The 17,265-nt window shown below is 44.2% G+C and overlaps 2 protein-coding genes across 2 annotated transcripts in view; one reads left to right on the top strand and one right to left on the bottom strand.

Annotated features, from left to right (window-relative positions):
- Positions 1-1,524: 1,524 nt before the first annotated feature.
- On the top strand, positions 1,525-5,360 carry TMEM252 (transmembrane protein 252). The gene is made up of 2 exons (XM_006040818.3): positions 1,525-1,802; positions 4,823-5,360. Exons 1-2 carry the CDS (start codon positions 1,525-1,527, stop codon positions 5,058-5,060), a joined length of 516 nt encoding a protein of 171 aa, XP_006040880.1. The 3' UTR covers positions 5,061-5,360.
- Positions 5,361-11,323: 5,963 nt separating this feature from the next.
- Positions 11,324-17,265, bottom strand: part of PGM5 (phosphoglucomutase 5) — a 191,525-nt gene continuing 185,583 nt past the window's right edge. Inside the window, exon 11 of the mRNA XM_044939932.1 lies at positions 11,324-12,789. Coding sequence (XP_044795867.1) covers positions 12,700-12,789 — 90 coding nt within the window. The 3' untranslated portion in view covers positions 11,324-12,699. The remainder of the gene's footprint in view (positions 12,790-17,265) is intronic.

Genomic DNA, 17,265 nt, shown 5'->3' with positions numbered 1-17,265 from the left:
CAGTCCATGGGGTCACAAGAGCCAGACACGACTTAGTGATTAAACTACCACCACCACCATCCAAACCAAAGACAGACAAGACAGAAGAAACAAATTCTAGATAGAAAACAGAAGACTGGTTCCGGAAAGATTTTTTAAGGCAATGCTTCATAGAGCAATGGTACAGGGGAGAGGAAGGGAATGATTTTTAGTAGTATCTGTGCTGTGCTAAGTCACTTCAGTCATGTCCGACTCTTTGAGACCCCATGCACTGCAGCCCACCAGGCTCCTCTGTCCATAGGATTCTCCAGGCAAGAATACTGGAGTGGGTTGCCATTTCCTTCTCCAGGGGATCTTCCCGACCCAGGGTTCGAAGCTAGATCTCCTGCATTGGCAGGCAGATTCTTTACCACTTGTGCCACCTGGGAAGTTCCTTAGTAGCATCTACCAAAACAAATTTCATTTAATATTTATTTTATGAGAGAAAAAAATGCAGGACTTTTCAGAGCCTTTAATATGTTAATGCACTCTGTGAAACCCTAAGATACATAGTGGAGGGGGGACAGGGAGTAAGGATTGAACAGGCAGCACTTCTTATACGGAGCTGTTTTGCATGGAGGTGGAAACATGCTACAAATGTTTAGGGGACTTTTATCAAATATCAGTGGCCTTTTTGAGAGGAGGAAGGGTGAGATTTGGTTTAAATATTTCCAGTGAGCAAAGTATGGTGGCTGATAGCTGAACAGTAAGCAAAATAATTTTATCTAACACCTATATATTACATAAAAATGACCTAGGGTTTCAACATTTGGGCCCCCAAAATGGGAAAGACACAGAATCAAAGCAGAAGTCACCAGATCACTACCACTGACAACCACCCTCAGAAATTCCCTTGCATTCCTGAAGCTCTGTCTATTACAATCCTTGCCAGCACTCTTTTCCCTCTCCTGCTGACACCCCTCTTTGAATCAGGGAGTTCACCCCTGGGCTTTTTTTGGGAATCTTTCCAACATCATATTGTGAGGTCAATAAAGAGAGATTTATTGAGAGAAGCAAGACAAATATGATAAAAGCCTTTAAAAATATCTTTTTAGGATAGAAAAAGGAAGAAGCAATTAGGAAAGGACTACCTGCCAAATCACAAAGAAAGTAGTTCAACAAGGAAAGCTAATTTCTCTAGCATTCATTTGGAATCACCTGCCCTGGAGATCAAGAGACCTTTTTAATCAAAGGATAAGAGACTTTCTTTCAAATAACTGGGGTCAGCCTAGGGTCCCATCCAGCTCAGAAGAACAAGACAGCTGTGCCTGCAGGACACCCATTTCTGCAGGACACAGGCTGTGTTTTTAGGTTAATCGTCCAAGGATATTAGAGTTACTTTCAATGGTTAATGAATAGCTTCTAAGAGCCTGCTTCATTTAATTGTCCAAAGGCCAGTTGGTCCAGAGCATATAAAGCTGTGAGCTGGCTAATGAGAGCATTCTCTCTGAGCAGGGGAAGGAGGGGGGTGGCAGGGTCAGGGACCTGGGTTCCAAAGGATCAGGGATGCAGAACAGAACCTGTCTAGTTCTCTGTGCCTTTGCCCTCCTGACGGGCTTCCTGATGATCTGCCTGGGGGCCTTCTTCATTTCCTCAGCCTCCCTGTTCAACTGCCAGGGGAACTTGACCCTGGCCTACTTGCTTCTGCCTCTGGGGTTTGTGATCCTTCTGAGTGGAATTTTCTGGAGCACCTACCACCAGGCCAGTGAAAGCAAAGGGGTTTTCAACCGTGTGCTTGGACAGTACCATGCTCAGGGGGCCCTGCCCCTGGCCACAGTGGACAGGTATGTGCTCAGAAGCCTGAGGACTGGGGAAGGCTGTGGTGTGGCTGAGTTCTGGAAAAGGTCAATGACTTTTAATCTACTGGGGAGCAACTTACAAGTCCCATGGGGTTAGCAAGGATGTGGAGAAATTGGAATGCATGTGCACTGCTGGTGGGAATGTAAAATAGTGTAGCTGCTCTGGAAAATGGTATGAAGGAGCCTCAAAACGTTAAACATAGAATCACCATTTGATCTAGCAATTCCACTTCTGGGTATACAGACAAAAGAAGTGAAAACAGGGCTTTGAACAGATACTTATATATCAGTGTTCACAGGAGCATTCTTCATGATAGTGAAAAGGTGGAAACAACCCATATATCCATCTAGTGGATGAATGGATAAACAAAATACAGTACATACAAAAGATGGAATATTATTCATCCTTGAAGAGAAAGGAAATACTGATGCAGCTGTAACATGAATGAACTTTAAAGACATTATACTAAGTGAAACTGGCCAGAAATAGGCCCCCAAAACAAATACTCTGTGATTCCACTTATATGAGGTACCTAGAGCAGTCAAATTTCATAGACAAAATGTAGAACAGTGATTACCAGTTACCAAGGGAAGGAAGGAATGAAGAGTTACTGTTGAATGAGTACAGAGTTTGAGTTCAGGATGGTGGAAAAGTTCTGAAGATGAATAATGGTGATGGTTATAAAACAATGTGAATGTATTTAATGCCATTAAACTGTACACTTAAAATAGCTAAAGTGGTACTTCCCTGGTGACTCAGACAGTAAAGCATCTGCCTACAATGCAGGAGACCCAGGTTCAATCCCTGGGTTGGGAAGATCTCCTGGAGAAGGAAATGGCAACCCACTCCAATATTCTTGCCTGGAAAATCCCATAGATGGAAGAGCCTGGTAGGTTACAGTCCATGGGGTTGCTAAGAGTCGGACACAACTGAGTGACTTCACTTATACTTTATAACAAAAAAATAATTTTGATTAACCTTACCTAAAATTAGTATCAGACAACCAAAAATCTCCTAATTTTTGGCTAAACACAGAATCATTAGGGATAAAACCCCAGGCATCATTCTTAAGATACAGACAGGCTGCATGCATGCATGCTAAGTCATTTCAGTTGTGTCTGACTCTTTGCCATCTCATGGACTCTAGCCTGCCAGGGTCCTCTGTCCATGGAATTCTCCAGGCAAGAATACTGGAGAGGATTGCCATGCCCTCCTCTGGGGGATCTTCCTGACCCAGGGTCTGAATCCAGGTCTGTCTCATTAAAGGCAGATTCTTTACCATCTGAGTCACCAGGGAAGCGAAACTCCATAAATTCTTTGTCCTCTTCGTCTAAAATATTTTAGCTACTCCATGTATCTTGAATATGAGTGATTAGCCATGACAATTGATTTTTGACATGATGCTATGATACATGATACTATATTTTTTACTAATAAGATACTAAACTACAATGACCAAAATCTATTTCCAATGTTATTATACTAACTGCAAAGTCTTTGGATTTGGTAAAAAAATATTAAAGGTGAAGTGACTGCAGAAGATGCTTCTAGAGTGATGTTTTCTTTTTTTTCCTTTGGTATAAATGTTATATGATTGCCTCCATAATGTGAATCTTGATAAGAGTAACCAATTGCCTTAAAGATGTAGGTTCAATTTTTAAGCACATGCATACCATTGTCCTGAAACACTAAACGATGGTGTCACAACACCCTCATTTTACTGCCTCTTTCCGGTGCGTCTCTAGATGCCCAGCCCACTTAGCATGGCTAGGGGGTCAGTAAATGGTAAGTCATACTTCTCAGAAGTATCTTCATTTGAAAGGGGTACCTAGAATGAGACTTCAAAGCAAAGGGGTCTGCAAAGGTGGAACTCAGGACACTGGGACTGTGAAGTGGTGAGGGGAGGGCGGGGGTTGGGAGAAGGGATGTGGGGCAGGCGGCAGTCATCCTGGAGCCTCTCAAATCAGTCCAGGGAACAGCTCACCTTGGTGTCTTCAATGCTTTTATGCATGTGCCCCATGACACGGCCTTGGCTATTCTGAGTGAAGGCTGAGATTTATGCTGTACAGTAGATGGCTCCTTCAGTTCCTTGGCTTTGGGCCTGGTAACGTTTGGAACGGAGCTGTGGCTGCAAATGGCAGTCCTTGTTCTGTTGTGGTTACGCACCACAAACACTCCCTGCAGGCACTGGAAGGATTCACTCTATAATCACACAGCTCAATCAAGCTCACCCTCACTCTTCTTCACGTCTGTGCCACCCCCTATCCCATTCATGATGGAGAAGCCAGAGGATTTAGCAATTAGCAACGTTGGGCAAGATTACTGATGAGTACATCAACTCCTGCATGAAAGGCTCCTTTAGCCATCGGCCTGTTGGCATGGAAAGGGCCGCTACTGAAATCTACATAAAGTTGTCACTTCAAATAGTTGAGAAATCAGTATTTTGTGTGTGTGCATGGAAATGGGGCAGGGCAAAAATACTTGAAATTTGAATAATAGGGAAGAGAAGCATCTGATATTGTTTAGGAATCTTCATGGAGCTGGTTTTCATTCATTATTTGTTGGCTGTGAGGCTCTGAGACCATGAGTACAGCTGACTAGAAGACGACGTGTGTGAATGGGGACAAGGATGTGAATGAACTAAATAACTGGTTAGAGAGACATTCCAGAGTCAAGGCCTGTCCCATACCCCTGCTAAGGATCTCCCACTGAAATTTCTGGGTTCCAATGAGTAAGAGAGAGGGGATAATGTGGAATAACCCACTGGGGAAAGTATGACTATAGAGGCATACATCCCATGGCTGATAAAGAGGGTTTTGCTGGAAGAGCAGCACATTAAAAAAAAAAAAACCTGGGGTGCCAGGGAGGAAGAACATCTGTTTCAGAATCAATGTTTTCTAACAGTTTAGCTTCACACAGTGGGATTTGGGAGAGGCGGACATATGCCTCCTTGGCACGACCTACTTAAATAACACGCGAATGTCTGTGGCATTTTGTCCCCCAGACCAGGTTTTTACCCTCCAGCTTACGAAGAGAGTCTTGCTGCTGACAAGCGAGCCTGTCACACAGAGCAAGAGACCTCGGGTGCTCCTCCACCTCCGTACACTGAGATGGGCGTTGAATTTCAGGATGAAGATGGGGCCCACCCAGAGGCCCCACCACCCTATGACGAGTCTGTGGCAGACGGGGTGGCGGCAGCAAGGCCGTGGCAGGATGCTCAGAGGCGAAGCCAAGAGTGCTGAAGCAGGGCAAGTGCGCCAGCCCTCACGACGTACCCTCACGGGAGGCAGCTGCTAATAATAAACACAGGCAGGGACTGTGGGAGGAGAAGCCACATCATTGACCCACACGAGAGCTCGCAGTGGGACCATGCGAGGCCAATGCGATTCCGCGTATGTGCTTGGCCTGCAAGGGCAGGGTGGGGCACCAGGCAAGCATTTCGAAGGGTTCGCAGCCACCCTAACCCAGGGAAGCTTTTGGACTGCAAAGGTTTTATTGTGAGAGCTCTGCTCCACAGAGAGCCTTTCTGCTCTTCTCCAACACTTCTCCCATCTCCTGACCGGCCGCAGGGAGGAAGAGATGCTGTTTGGACACCATGCACCTTCTTGGACTGCATCACAAATACTCACAAAGGGAAAAGGCAAGCTGGCCACCAACGGTCATTATCGTTTAAGTTGTGGGTTCTGCTGGCTGGTTTCATAGTTATCCTCATTTACCATACTGCCAGTGGCATGGTAATTCACACATTGTAAGAGATTTGCCTCTGGAGCCCATGAATGTTACTTTGTATGCCTATAAGTATGTATATTTTATTTCTATGTGAAAGGAAAGTGACTTCAATACTTACTTTCAAAATGGTTCAAGCACAAAATCTTAAATAAGTATTTTAAGAACGGGATGGTTTTACAAGCATATATAAGAAGATTTCTTAGACACTCAAGTTGAATAAAGAGAATATTCAAAAATTTATAATACACAGGATTCAGGGGGAAAAACGTGCTAGCCATAGGTTGTATTAATACAGAAGACATAAATCTTGAAAAGCTTTAAAATACCCATATATTTCAGTGAATCCCCCTGTAAATCTCTAGGATTTGAAAGAAAGGAGACTATAGTGTAGTACCTTAATTATTAACAGACAATTCTTTGCGTCTCAAAACACAGATCCAAACACTTTTAGATTTAATACATTTATTTTGAAGCCCAATGCTTCCTCTTCAGCTTTATTATGTCTTATGATCTTATTATAAGTTTTAATACAAGAGGACAAGTCAGGTGGCAGAGTGGTGGGAGGATATGTAGCCTGATGCTTTAGAGCTTGAGAAAGAAACTTCATCTCTCTGGGCCTCAGTTTCCTGCTCTGTCAGGTGAAGACTTTATGCTGGGATTAATATATAACAATTATGGACTACCTTTTATAAGGCATGCTCTTTACTATAACTGTTTATGCTTTTTATTTAGCCCTCATTATAGTCTTCAGAGATAAGTTCTGTGGTTATTCTCATTGAAAAGATGCATAAATTGAGACTTTGAGAAGTTAAACCTTTCCAACAACATAGTTATTTCCACGAGGGTGAAGAAAGGTCCATAGAGGAGCACGTGAAGACTTTACTTCACACTTCTGTGCTAGGTTGTGCTGCTGCTGCTAAGTTGCTTCAGTCGTGTCTGACTCTGTGCGACCCCAGAGACGGCCGCCTACCAGGCTCCCCCGTCCCTGGGATTCTCCAGGCAAGAACACTGGAGTGGGTTGCCATTTCCTTCTCCAATGCATGAAAGTGAAAAGTGAAAGTGAAGTCGCTCAGTCGTGTCCGACCCTTCGCGACCCCATGGACTGCAGCCTACCAGGCTCCTCCGTCCATGGGATTCTCCAGGCAAGAGTACTGGAGTGGGGTGCCATTGCCTAGCTGCTGCTGCTGCTGCTAAGTCGCTTCAGTTGTGTCCGACTCTGTATGACCCCATAGACGGCAGCCCACCAGGCTCTGCCATCCCTGGGATCCTCCAGGCAAGAACACTGGAGTGGGTTGCCATTTCCTTCTCCAATGCATGAAAGTGAAAAGTGAAAGTGAAGTCGCTCAGTCGTGTCCGACTCCTAGCAACCCCATGGACTGCAGCCTACCAGGCTCCTCCGTCCATGGGATTTTCCAGGCAAGAGTACTGGAGTGGGGTGCCATTGCCTTCTCCGGTTGTGCTAATCCTGTCTTATTTCCCTCCTTCCAAGAAAAAGTTAAGACTTGTCTCCCTCTTCAGGAAGTAGGCCCTAACAGGAAGGGGAGCCCCAGGGTAGCAGCATTATCTTAAAGCCCTTAGAGAGGCAGCAAAAGTTACTTTAGTGTTAACCGGAGGGCTTCTCTTTTAAAATGTAAATAAACCCTCCTCCGTTTTTCTGCCTAGGAGCTTGGCCCTCACCAAATTGTAATTTCCTTTCATCTGATGCTTTTTTTTTTTTTTTCAGCTGATTCTTATACTATGATGAAAGATAGCTTCTTCTGATAACAGACAGCCTTGGTGAAGGGGCACAGGAGTGCTTTGGACGCTGGAGGGAGAGATGAAGAGCTTTTGAGGAGGATAGGGTTGTAGAGATGAGATGGGGACCCTGTGGCCTCCTCCTTCTGGTTATTGCTGAACGCTCAGATGAAGCATGTCCTGACACACAGGAAACCATAAGAGGAAATCCTGGTTCCTTTACACAAAGCAGGACTTTGGGCATCTGTGATTTGAATCCTTGACATCAAGAGCATAACTGGACATGAATGTCACTCATGGTTGTCCAACAGGAAGGTGGTCATTTATTAGCAAGGCAATTTATAATTTCTCTCTTGTCATCTCTTTCTATTCCTCTACTGAGACGGTTACCCTGGAATTCTCCTTAGGGTCTGAGCACATTCACTGACTAGAACAAGCTCTGTCACTGGGCTTTTGTCCAGAATTTGAATTTGTAATAGATGTTTTTTCCAAATACCACTGAGACAAATATAATTTTCATTTATATGAGAAAATTGTCTTAATCTCTTTACTGCAATAAATTTTATACTTAAAAGTTTCCCCTTTTTGCTGTTTTGTATCAGGAAAAAAAAATCAATAGAGGAGCATAAGTCAAAGTTTTATTCTCCATGTGAAACTAATACAGCATCTAGATGAGTTAATCTTCGCAAAGCCGAACAACCTAATGTTACTAAACATCAACTATTGATTCAGAAAATAAGCCCAGTGCTTTTTGAGGACATATGACTAACAGGTGTGAACTGCCTTTTAAAAAAACAAAAACAAATATACTCTGAAGCAAGCATCAAGAACATGATTATTACCCACAACAAATCCTGCCTTTCAGAAGCTATTAAAACTCACTGGGCAAATCAAACAAAAGTGTCCCGTTGTGATTAAGAATTCATTGCCTGACCCCTCACCTCCCCAGAGAATTCACTCAGGAGAAGTAGACAACGTATCCCCTTTTCCTCCTAAAGTTTATGATGAAATTAATAAAATTAATACCATGAACTGAGAACCACGATTTTGTGAATGGCAGGGAGGGCACTGAGACCGAGAAAGTGCAGGCTTTGCTGGTCCCCTCCTCTCCAACGTGAACAGTGGGCTCACGTGTCAGTGGGAGGGGAAATGCTCAGAGGTGTCCTCGCCATTATCACGCCTAAGTAGCAAGCGAAAGCAGCCACCTCCGCCCCAAAGACGAGCATGACACGGCCAGTTGCATCCTTCACACAACCGAAGTGTCAAGCGCACCATTTTGACCCCTCCACTCAAAAACTCACAAGCACTTTTACCAACAATCCTATCCATCCTTTAAGATTTTACTTAAACACGCTGTCTTTGGCGAGGTATCTCCCCAGCTCATCTATTTTGCAAGACACCTACTAGGTGCTAAAAAACATGGAAAGATGATAGATAAAAGACCTGGGTTTACACCGCGGCCCTTCAACATATTCTATAATGCGCCATGACAACTTATTCAAGCTGATTCACATACCGAGTGGGCCTGCCGTCAGCCGCAGGACCCATCGGCTGTTGAAGTCTCCAGCCGGTGCGAGTGGAGCAGGAGTTCAGCTGAGCTCTGCTGCTGCTGCTGCTGCTGCCAAGTCACGTCAGTCGTGTCCGACTCTGTGCGACCCCATAGACGGCAGCCCACGTCCCTGGGATTCTCCAGGCAAGAACACTGGAGTGGGTTGCCATTTCCCTCTCCAGTGAATAAAAGTGAAAAGTGAAAGTGAAGTCGCTCAGTCGTGTCCGACTCTTCGCGACCCCATGGACTGTAGCTCTGCTGCCTTGGATAATCTGTTGCTGTGTGTAACTGTTGAAGGGCCAAAGACTGAAACACTAGCAGTAAGTTCATTTCCAAAGGTGCATGATTTTTGTAACCCTTCACCACTCCGGAATGGAACGCTCTTCAAGGCTGGTATCTGGAATATCAGCTCCCATGTGTTTCACAAGTACCTGGTGCGTGATCAACCAATGAAATGGAGACACCTGTTGTAGCGCTACCGGTTTTCACAGGTGTGTTTCAAATTCCCCACGCCCTATGTGAGTGATGGACGTGTCCTCAGGGTAAATCCCACGCCTTACATTGAGCCACACTGGCCAATCAGAAGTTACCATGCCATTAACCCTGTCATTGCCTATGTTGCCTGCAGAGAACGCTGGCTCAGTGCAGCCAACCGTCAGTCCATTATGCCGCTGTGGGACTGGTCATCAATCTGAGGCTTCCTATGCGGAAAGCCTTCAGGTCACACATTGCAGCCTTCAGCCTGCAATGTTATTCAACACTATTCATCCCGTGAATATGGTAGATGTGGGCTGCATCTCAGATCAGTAAAATTGATAAGGGATCTTATTTTAATAATGACTGTCTATCCATTTCCAAGGTCAGTCAATAAACTCAAGAATCACAGATGAGGCAAAACAACTTTTTTGATCTAGGGGGCTGGCTGACACTAAGCAGGATATTTCACGTCCTTGTTCCCCTCCCAGTAAATACCTCCCTGACACATATACACACACATCTCCAAACACCCCCTGGGTGGGTAGTGGCACTGCCCTATTTGAGAATCACTGCATTATATACACTGTTGCATATGGTGTAGTGAGTGAATCTCTCAATACTAGCTGATCACAAGGGTGGTCCAGACAGTTGCCACGCTCTACTCATTGTCCCTTCTAGGATCATCTCCTGCAGTCCCCACAACATTCTTGGACCTCTCTAATCATTTACTTTTAAGTGAGACTGGCAGTTGCAGCTCCATCTTTAAGACACGAGGAACATCATGTGCAGAAGGGTGACTTCCTATCTTTCACCTCTCCTGAGGCTAAAGCAAGAGGACATCCACGTACAGCTCAGCAAGAGAAGCTTGGATTCTATGTAGAGCAGAAATCATACTTTGGCAATGTGAATTTGAGCAGGATCCAGAGGCAGGCTGGGTCCTGAGCCACTACAGGACCTTCCCTTTGGCAGCCTTGCTGAGAAAAAGCTCATAAAAATAGGTGGCTGTGCAGCTGCTGCTTTCCGAAGCTGGACCCAAGCATTTGCTCGGTCTGATATACATAACGCTGTGTCTGCTTCAATCCCATTCATCCAAGCCAACCTCTCACTAGACCCAAAGCAAGACTCCTCTCCAGTCATTCTACCTCTCAATTTCCAGCCTTGTTGCTGCATTCACCCCTGGTGAAATTCTGTAAGCGATTATCAGGCTCAGGAATCTCCACTCCTTGGGAAACACCTTAGTTGCCTAGTACCTTCCATCTCGGAGTCAATCTTTCTGTGTACTCTCCAGCAGGTTGCTTGTGCTGCTGCTGTAAAGTTCATGTCTACCTGATTCTTTACGCATGTTTACCACAGCCTCCTGTTTCCAAACTACAAACTCACAGGAGTAGGAATAGCATCTTATGCATCCATGTGCTGCACCAAGAAACCCAGGACGCCACATAGAGCAGTTATTCAAGGAGTGCTTGCTGAATGAATGAATGCATATTTGGGCTGTTGGACACATATGACTCCACACTGAAATAAAGAAACAGAATTTTAAATTGAGGATTGATTTACCTGGGGACTTCAAAGTTAGAGATGATGAAAAGTTCAAAAACTTGAGAAAAAAATATTGAAGAAAAACATAGGCGTTGTTAAGCCTAAGAGTGTGCCTTGTTGTGCTGACCGTCATGGACCTCCACTTTAAACACGTTGAGAACCAAAGCAACAGGACAAGTTGTATTCCATTGTTGATGAATTTTATAACTAGTTCCTCAGACTCTCAGCTCAAAGCCACTCTCCTACTATTTTGAAATGAAGATACTTGTGATGAAAGGTTAGATACCATGCTTCTGATGCCTAAAGGCAGTTTTGAGCATTGTGCCTTCTCTGTTCTATTTTACTAAATTTCCAAGGTCGTCATAAGGAAAACCAGCCCTGCAAGCGTTCCAAAAGGCAAACCTATTGGAAGAGTGACCACTACTGGAGTTTCTCAAATGACAAAACAAGCAAAAATCCACAATTCTTGCATAAGGCTGAAATCAGAAATTTTTTTTATTGGCTAATAAAGGTCCTAGCAAGTATCTGACAGAAGCATAGATAGAAAATGGAAACAAATACCTTGCTGGGGATGTTTCCCTGCTTGCCCTAATCTTGACTACAGCAATAACACACTGCTGAACAGTCAAAGCGCATCACCTATCTCACCAGTCACACGGCAAGTGACTGCCGCTCCCAAGGAAGCAAAACGTGCGCAAACAGGTCCCGTGAACCCGGGCTTCTGGCTGAGAGGGCTGATGGAGGCTGCCAGGGCTGCAATATCCTTTCTCTGGGCCAAGAAAGCCAGTTGTGACCCTCTGCTCTCCAGCAGGGGACCCCACTCTCCCCTCCATCTCATTAGGGCCATCACCCGGTGCCACCAGTCAGGTGCTCTTCCAGCATCCGCTTCATCTCCTACTTGTGGAGCATGTCACTGTCTCCTTTGACAGCCACGATAAGTAAGACCTGAACAGTGTCCAAACAAGTGCAGACCCTTCCTGGGAGATAAGACAACAGTGAGTGGAAGTCAGAGAGAGAGCCGATGTGGTGGTATTTTGCCGTCTCAATGGGAATCAGATCGACCCATGTATCAACCCATGTGATATAATCAAGAAAGGGCCTGAAAATGTTCAGCATTCATTCTCAGAATCCTGCCAGGAAACTACCTCCCGCCTGCATAATGAATGGCTGGATTTGAAGGAATGCAGCCAGCTTAATAGCTAATACTATTTACAAAATAAGAGAGAAAAAACACCCTTTGATATGTTTTGTTGAAAGTGTGCCATTGTGGTTTGTGGAAAGCTCTAGAAGATGTGAAGAGGGTGGCACAGGCACTTTGGAGATGGGAAGGAGAGTGAGTGGCCATAAAGTGGTTGGTGGGCATGAGGTGGGCTACTAGGAGTTGTACAACTTTTGCCCAAGGGAGACCTAACCTGGGATGAAAAGGAGGAGAGTCTTCTTAGGTCTGCCTGAGGGGACCTGGGCTTAGGGTCAGCTGACTTCTGGCTTTGCCCTCTCTGCTATTCCAGAACCTTCTTTCACCTGGCACCAATGATGCACAGATACCCTGACTGCTCCTGGCCCACTGATTCTCTCTCAAAAGGGCAGATTCCCTCTTGTGACAAAGCACAGGTATCGAAAGGCAGTGTGGCTTTCACAGACAACCGAAGACCCTGTTGCATTGCAGAAACTGACTAAAACCCAAACAAAACAGATTTTTTTCCCCCCACCTACACCCACCCACCCCCTCACAACCAGCAAATCATTTTTTTTTTTCAAAGTCATAAGAGGCACAAACAGGTAGCAAGAAGGCATGAGTGAAGTGTCCCCCGCTGAGCGCACTCTTTGGCCCTGGTGAGTGATCTTTCCTCCATTCAGGTGATGACGGTGGGGCCCCTCCGGCCGGTTCTCTCATGAATCTGGGATATTTTCAGCGCAATGGCTATGAGAGGGCTCAACACTGCCTGAAAAAGAAGGAAGAAAGTCTGTGAACAACTCATGTCAGTCCCAGGAGGGCCGCAGGGATGGGTTTCTACTCCAAGCATCTGGATTCAGTTCCAATTTGCGATGCACAGGCAGTCGTCATGAACAGGGCACACTTTCTCTGGTCCTTGGTTTCCTCTTCTGTAAGAGGAGGCCGGGGTGGGCAGGGTGGCGGGGAGGAGAGGGACAAGATGATCTCCAAAGTCTTATCTAGCTCCCCAAACACTGCTCTAAGACAGGAACTTGCACAGTCCAACTACTGGTACATTGGAGTGTTCTAGGATCATAGCGCTGTCATTCAAGGAAGTTCAGAAAACCCCCCAGTTTTCCCTCTGTGACAGCGCCCTCCTCCACATGTACACCCCACAACACACACCCTGCCCCTCTACATGAACTTGAGGAAAAACATGCATTCTCTATCCTAAGTCCATGGGCCTGAAGAACCTTGATGTTTCAGAGAAAGGCCAACCCTTCAGCTTGTGCAGCAGAAAATAATGGCTTGTCTCCTCCCATCTTGTAACACGGCGGCTCACGGGGCACGTTGGTGTCCCTTAGGAGGAGGCAGGGAGCTTTGAGGGCCTAGGGGATAGATTCTTGGAAAAGCAAAGGACATGAAGGGGAGGATGAACTGTGTCTTGCCCTTCAGCTGCTCGTCATTTCATGGGATGCAGGCAGTATTTTCCCAAGTGAGGAGTGCACACTGTTCAAGATGGTTTTAGGGGATGCAGGGGATTATTTTCCATGGTGCATTGGACATGGTACTTGAACACTGAAAAGTCACTGTTTTCCATTCTTCTTTAATCTTCCTAATTTCATCAAAGAGAAACTTTCTACTTGCTGCCAATTTTTAACACATTTATCAAGACAGAACATGCCTCAGGCAAGAGTTAGTGAGATAGAAGGCAATATTTGCTGTATGTTTTTATTGAATTCATTTTTATGGCAAATTTTATTTATCAAGGGATTACTCTTTTATTTATCAAGTGAGTTTATCAAGGAATACTATTTTTTCCATGGAGAGCACTGATGTAGTTTGTTTGACATCATTGTAAGTTTCAAGATTAAGGATTTTCTATGCCATACCTTTACATGGTGGTACCTATTGGCAAGAGGTGAGGGCAACTCAGTTGTAAATCAGTACTGTAAACACTGCAGGTATTCTCTTAACAAATCTCCGCTGAACTCTACAGATGAACCTATCCTCCCCATTTCTTCTGTAAAACATCCTAACTGATGCCACTGTTCTCTAACATAGTCACCTGCTTCTGCCTCAGCAGCTGAGCTATGTGCTTATTAGGAGTCAGTTACATTTGTTCCTAAACATGTTAATGCCTGTTGTACTTGTTATTGAAACTTTGAATTTATTAAATTATATGTAAACCAGTGAAATGTGAGAATAAATAGGAAGAGTTCTTTATATGAAAATTAAGTTGAGTGCTTTGGGAAGAATTAGATAATGGTGATTAGTTATGCCTGTCAAGTTACATTTGAGATGTAACTTTGAGATGCTATAAAATATTGGGGAGAATTTTTTAAGGTATAGAAAATTCTTTTTTCAGATTGCCTCATAAGTGGCTTTAAGTTCTCACTGACAATAAAGAATTTAAAGGTGAACATTACAGATGATGAATTATGAGTGGGAATCTTTTGAAGAAAGATAATTATAACACCAAACAGTACACCCCTATTCAAAGAAAAGGTCTTGGACCAAATTCTAGCATATATATATAAGCAGTCACACCAAGAAAGCAGGAACTTTGTCTAATTTAAGGCTAGAAAAGTGCCTGCTACTTAGGAGGTGCTGAATAAATATTGATAGAATAAAAGAATGCTACATCAGTTTGTAAAAGTAATTTGTTTTGTGCTAAAAATACAATGGCCAAGATACAAATGCATTTAATTACCTCTTAACTCTCTTTTTGTTGTAATGAATCAAGCACTTGTCCCTTGTCCTGACCATGTCATAGAAGAAGGCTTCCATGGTAATTACGAAAACTGAAAGGAAGGAAACACATTTTTGAAAACCCCCTACGAGAAAGACCTTAAACATGAGAATTCCCACTCTGAGCCCCAGGCCAACCTGACACAGAAACTGTGGAACCATGTGCCCCTCAAGAACTGTGAGGGTTTGGGAAGTGATGATCACCTTGGAGTGAACATTACTTGGATCCTTCCACATATTTTGGAGGAACCTAGGGAATTCTGAGATCCCTAAATATGCCCAAGTGTGAATTTTTTTGCCAGCCCTGTAAAATGGGAGCTTCAAGTCATGATTAAGGATCATAAATTAATGTGTGTTTTTTCTTGCTTGAGTGTGTATGTGTGTGTGTGTGTGTGTGTGAGAGAGAGAGAGAGAGAATTGTGTATTTGTGTGTGCACACAGAATGCATGGTCTAGAATGAAGGGTCACACCAAGAGGGTAGGAACTTGGTCTTATTTAGGGCTAGAAAAGTGCTGCTATTTAGGAGGCACTGAATAAATGTTGGTGGCAGAAAGGATGCTATATCAGTTTGATGAAAAGAAAATGATGAGGCTGATAGACTTCTGTGGCTATTCAAGAAGGGCATTCTGGGTGAGCAGGAGGGTCAGAATTTTCACTATCACGTTTTTCTTTAGAAATTACATCTTTAATATATGTGAATTTCACATACTGCTCTCATATCATCAACCATTCATCGTGGAAGAGAGATAGGGCTAAAACTAAGATCATGGCATCTAGTCCCATCACTTCATGGAAAATAGATGGGGAAACAGTGGAAACAGTGTCAGACTTTATTTTTCTAGGCTCCAAAATCACTGCAGATGGTGATTGCAGCCATGAAATTAAGAGACGCTTACTCCTTGGAAGGAAAGTTATGACCAACCTAGATAGCATATTCAAAAGCAGAGACATTACTTTGCCAACAAAGGTCCATCTAGTCAAGGCTATGGTTTTTCCAGTGGTCATGTATGGATGTGAGAGTTGGACTATAAAGAAAGCTGAGTGCCGAAGAATTGATGGTTTTGAACTGTGGTGTTGGAGAAGACTCTTGAGAGTCCCTTGGACTGCAAGGAGATCCAACCAGTCCATCCTAAAGGAGATCAGTCCTGGGTATTCATTGGTAGGACTGATGTTGAAGCTGAAACTCCAATACTTTGGCCACCTGAGGCGAAGAGCTGACTCATTTGAAAAGACCCTGATGCTGGGAAAGATTGAGGGCAGGAGGAGAAGGGGACGACAGAAGATGAGATGGTTGGATGGCATCACCGACTCGGACATGGGTTTGGGTGGATTCCAGGAGTTGGTGATAGACAGGGAGGCCTGGTGTGCTGTGGTTCACAGGGTAGCAAAGAGTCCGGCATGACTGAGCGACTGAACTGAACTGAATCTTCCTGAGGCAACTGGAAAGGCTCTCAGATTGGGGAGTGAGAAGAGGGATGAAAAATTAGAAGCCTGTTGATATGAGATTTCTGAGGAGCTGCTGGACACAGCACTTGAGAAGCAGAAAGGAGCACGGGATGGTCTATTTTGACTCATTCATGTCACAGATGCAGAAATGGAGTTCATAGAGAAGATATGACTGGCCCAGGGTTACATGTCTGTCTGGTGGCTAAGCTGGGATAAGTAACAGTGGTTCCTCCTCTACTGCTCTTTCTATGACCCAATTTTGAACGTGAGACCTGTGCATGACAAGGAAAACTAGAGTGGACAAGATGAGCCTAAGGGGAGAGATGGGAGAAATAGTAGGATCATCAGCCCACTGTACCAGACAAGTCCCATGTCAGACAAGGGGCCATGTAGACAGTGGGGAGAACAGGTGGGCAGTGGACAGTGGGGAGAAGAGCATTTCCCATTTTGTGAATGTACTAGAAGTTCCAAGATGACTCTTCATGAATAAAGGAAATAAACTAACAGAGACTACAATCCATTAGAAATAAAATCTCTCTCTCTCTCCTTTTTTTTTTTTTTTTTTTTTTTTTCCCTGTTTCCAGTGTCTCTTGGAGTGCTTGACATAGTTTTTCTACACTCGAGTAGGAAACAGTGAGTGCTCATTCTGCAGCCAACTGTGTCAGCAAGGCATCCATTCGACCATGCTCAAACCACAGTTCTAGTGTTCTTCCTCTACCTTGGGTGGTTGAGTGGATTTTGCTGTTATCTTGAGTTAATAAGCCTAAAGAGGGAACTGGAGTCTGTCTTTAGTTAAAATTTGGATACTTTGTTTATCATGGATTTTTTTTTTGCATTTAAAAAAATATTGCATTACAATATTTATCTCAAGTACTGAATTTTTTGGCACTCCCTTAAATTATGCACTGTGCTAACCTCACCCTCATCTCAAGCAGAACAGTACCTCTTAACCCCTGAAGATATAATGTCCTATTCCATGCAATCTGTGAATGTGAGCTTGCTTGGAAAACAGATGTGATTAAGTGAAAGATTTTGAGATGAGAAGATTATCCTGGATTTTTCAGCTGGG

Source organism: Bubalus bubalis, chromosome 3 (assembly GCF_019923935.1).
Source record: "Bubalus bubalis isolate 160015118507 breed Murrah chromosome 3, NDDB_SH_1, whole genome shotgun sequence".
In the NCBI taxonomy this organism is placed as follows: domain Eukaryota; kingdom Metazoa; phylum Chordata; class Mammalia; order Artiodactyla; family Bovidae; genus Bubalus; species Bubalus bubalis.
Note: the sequence above shows the minus strand (reverse complement) of the source record. Positions and strands in the feature narration are given on the sequence as shown.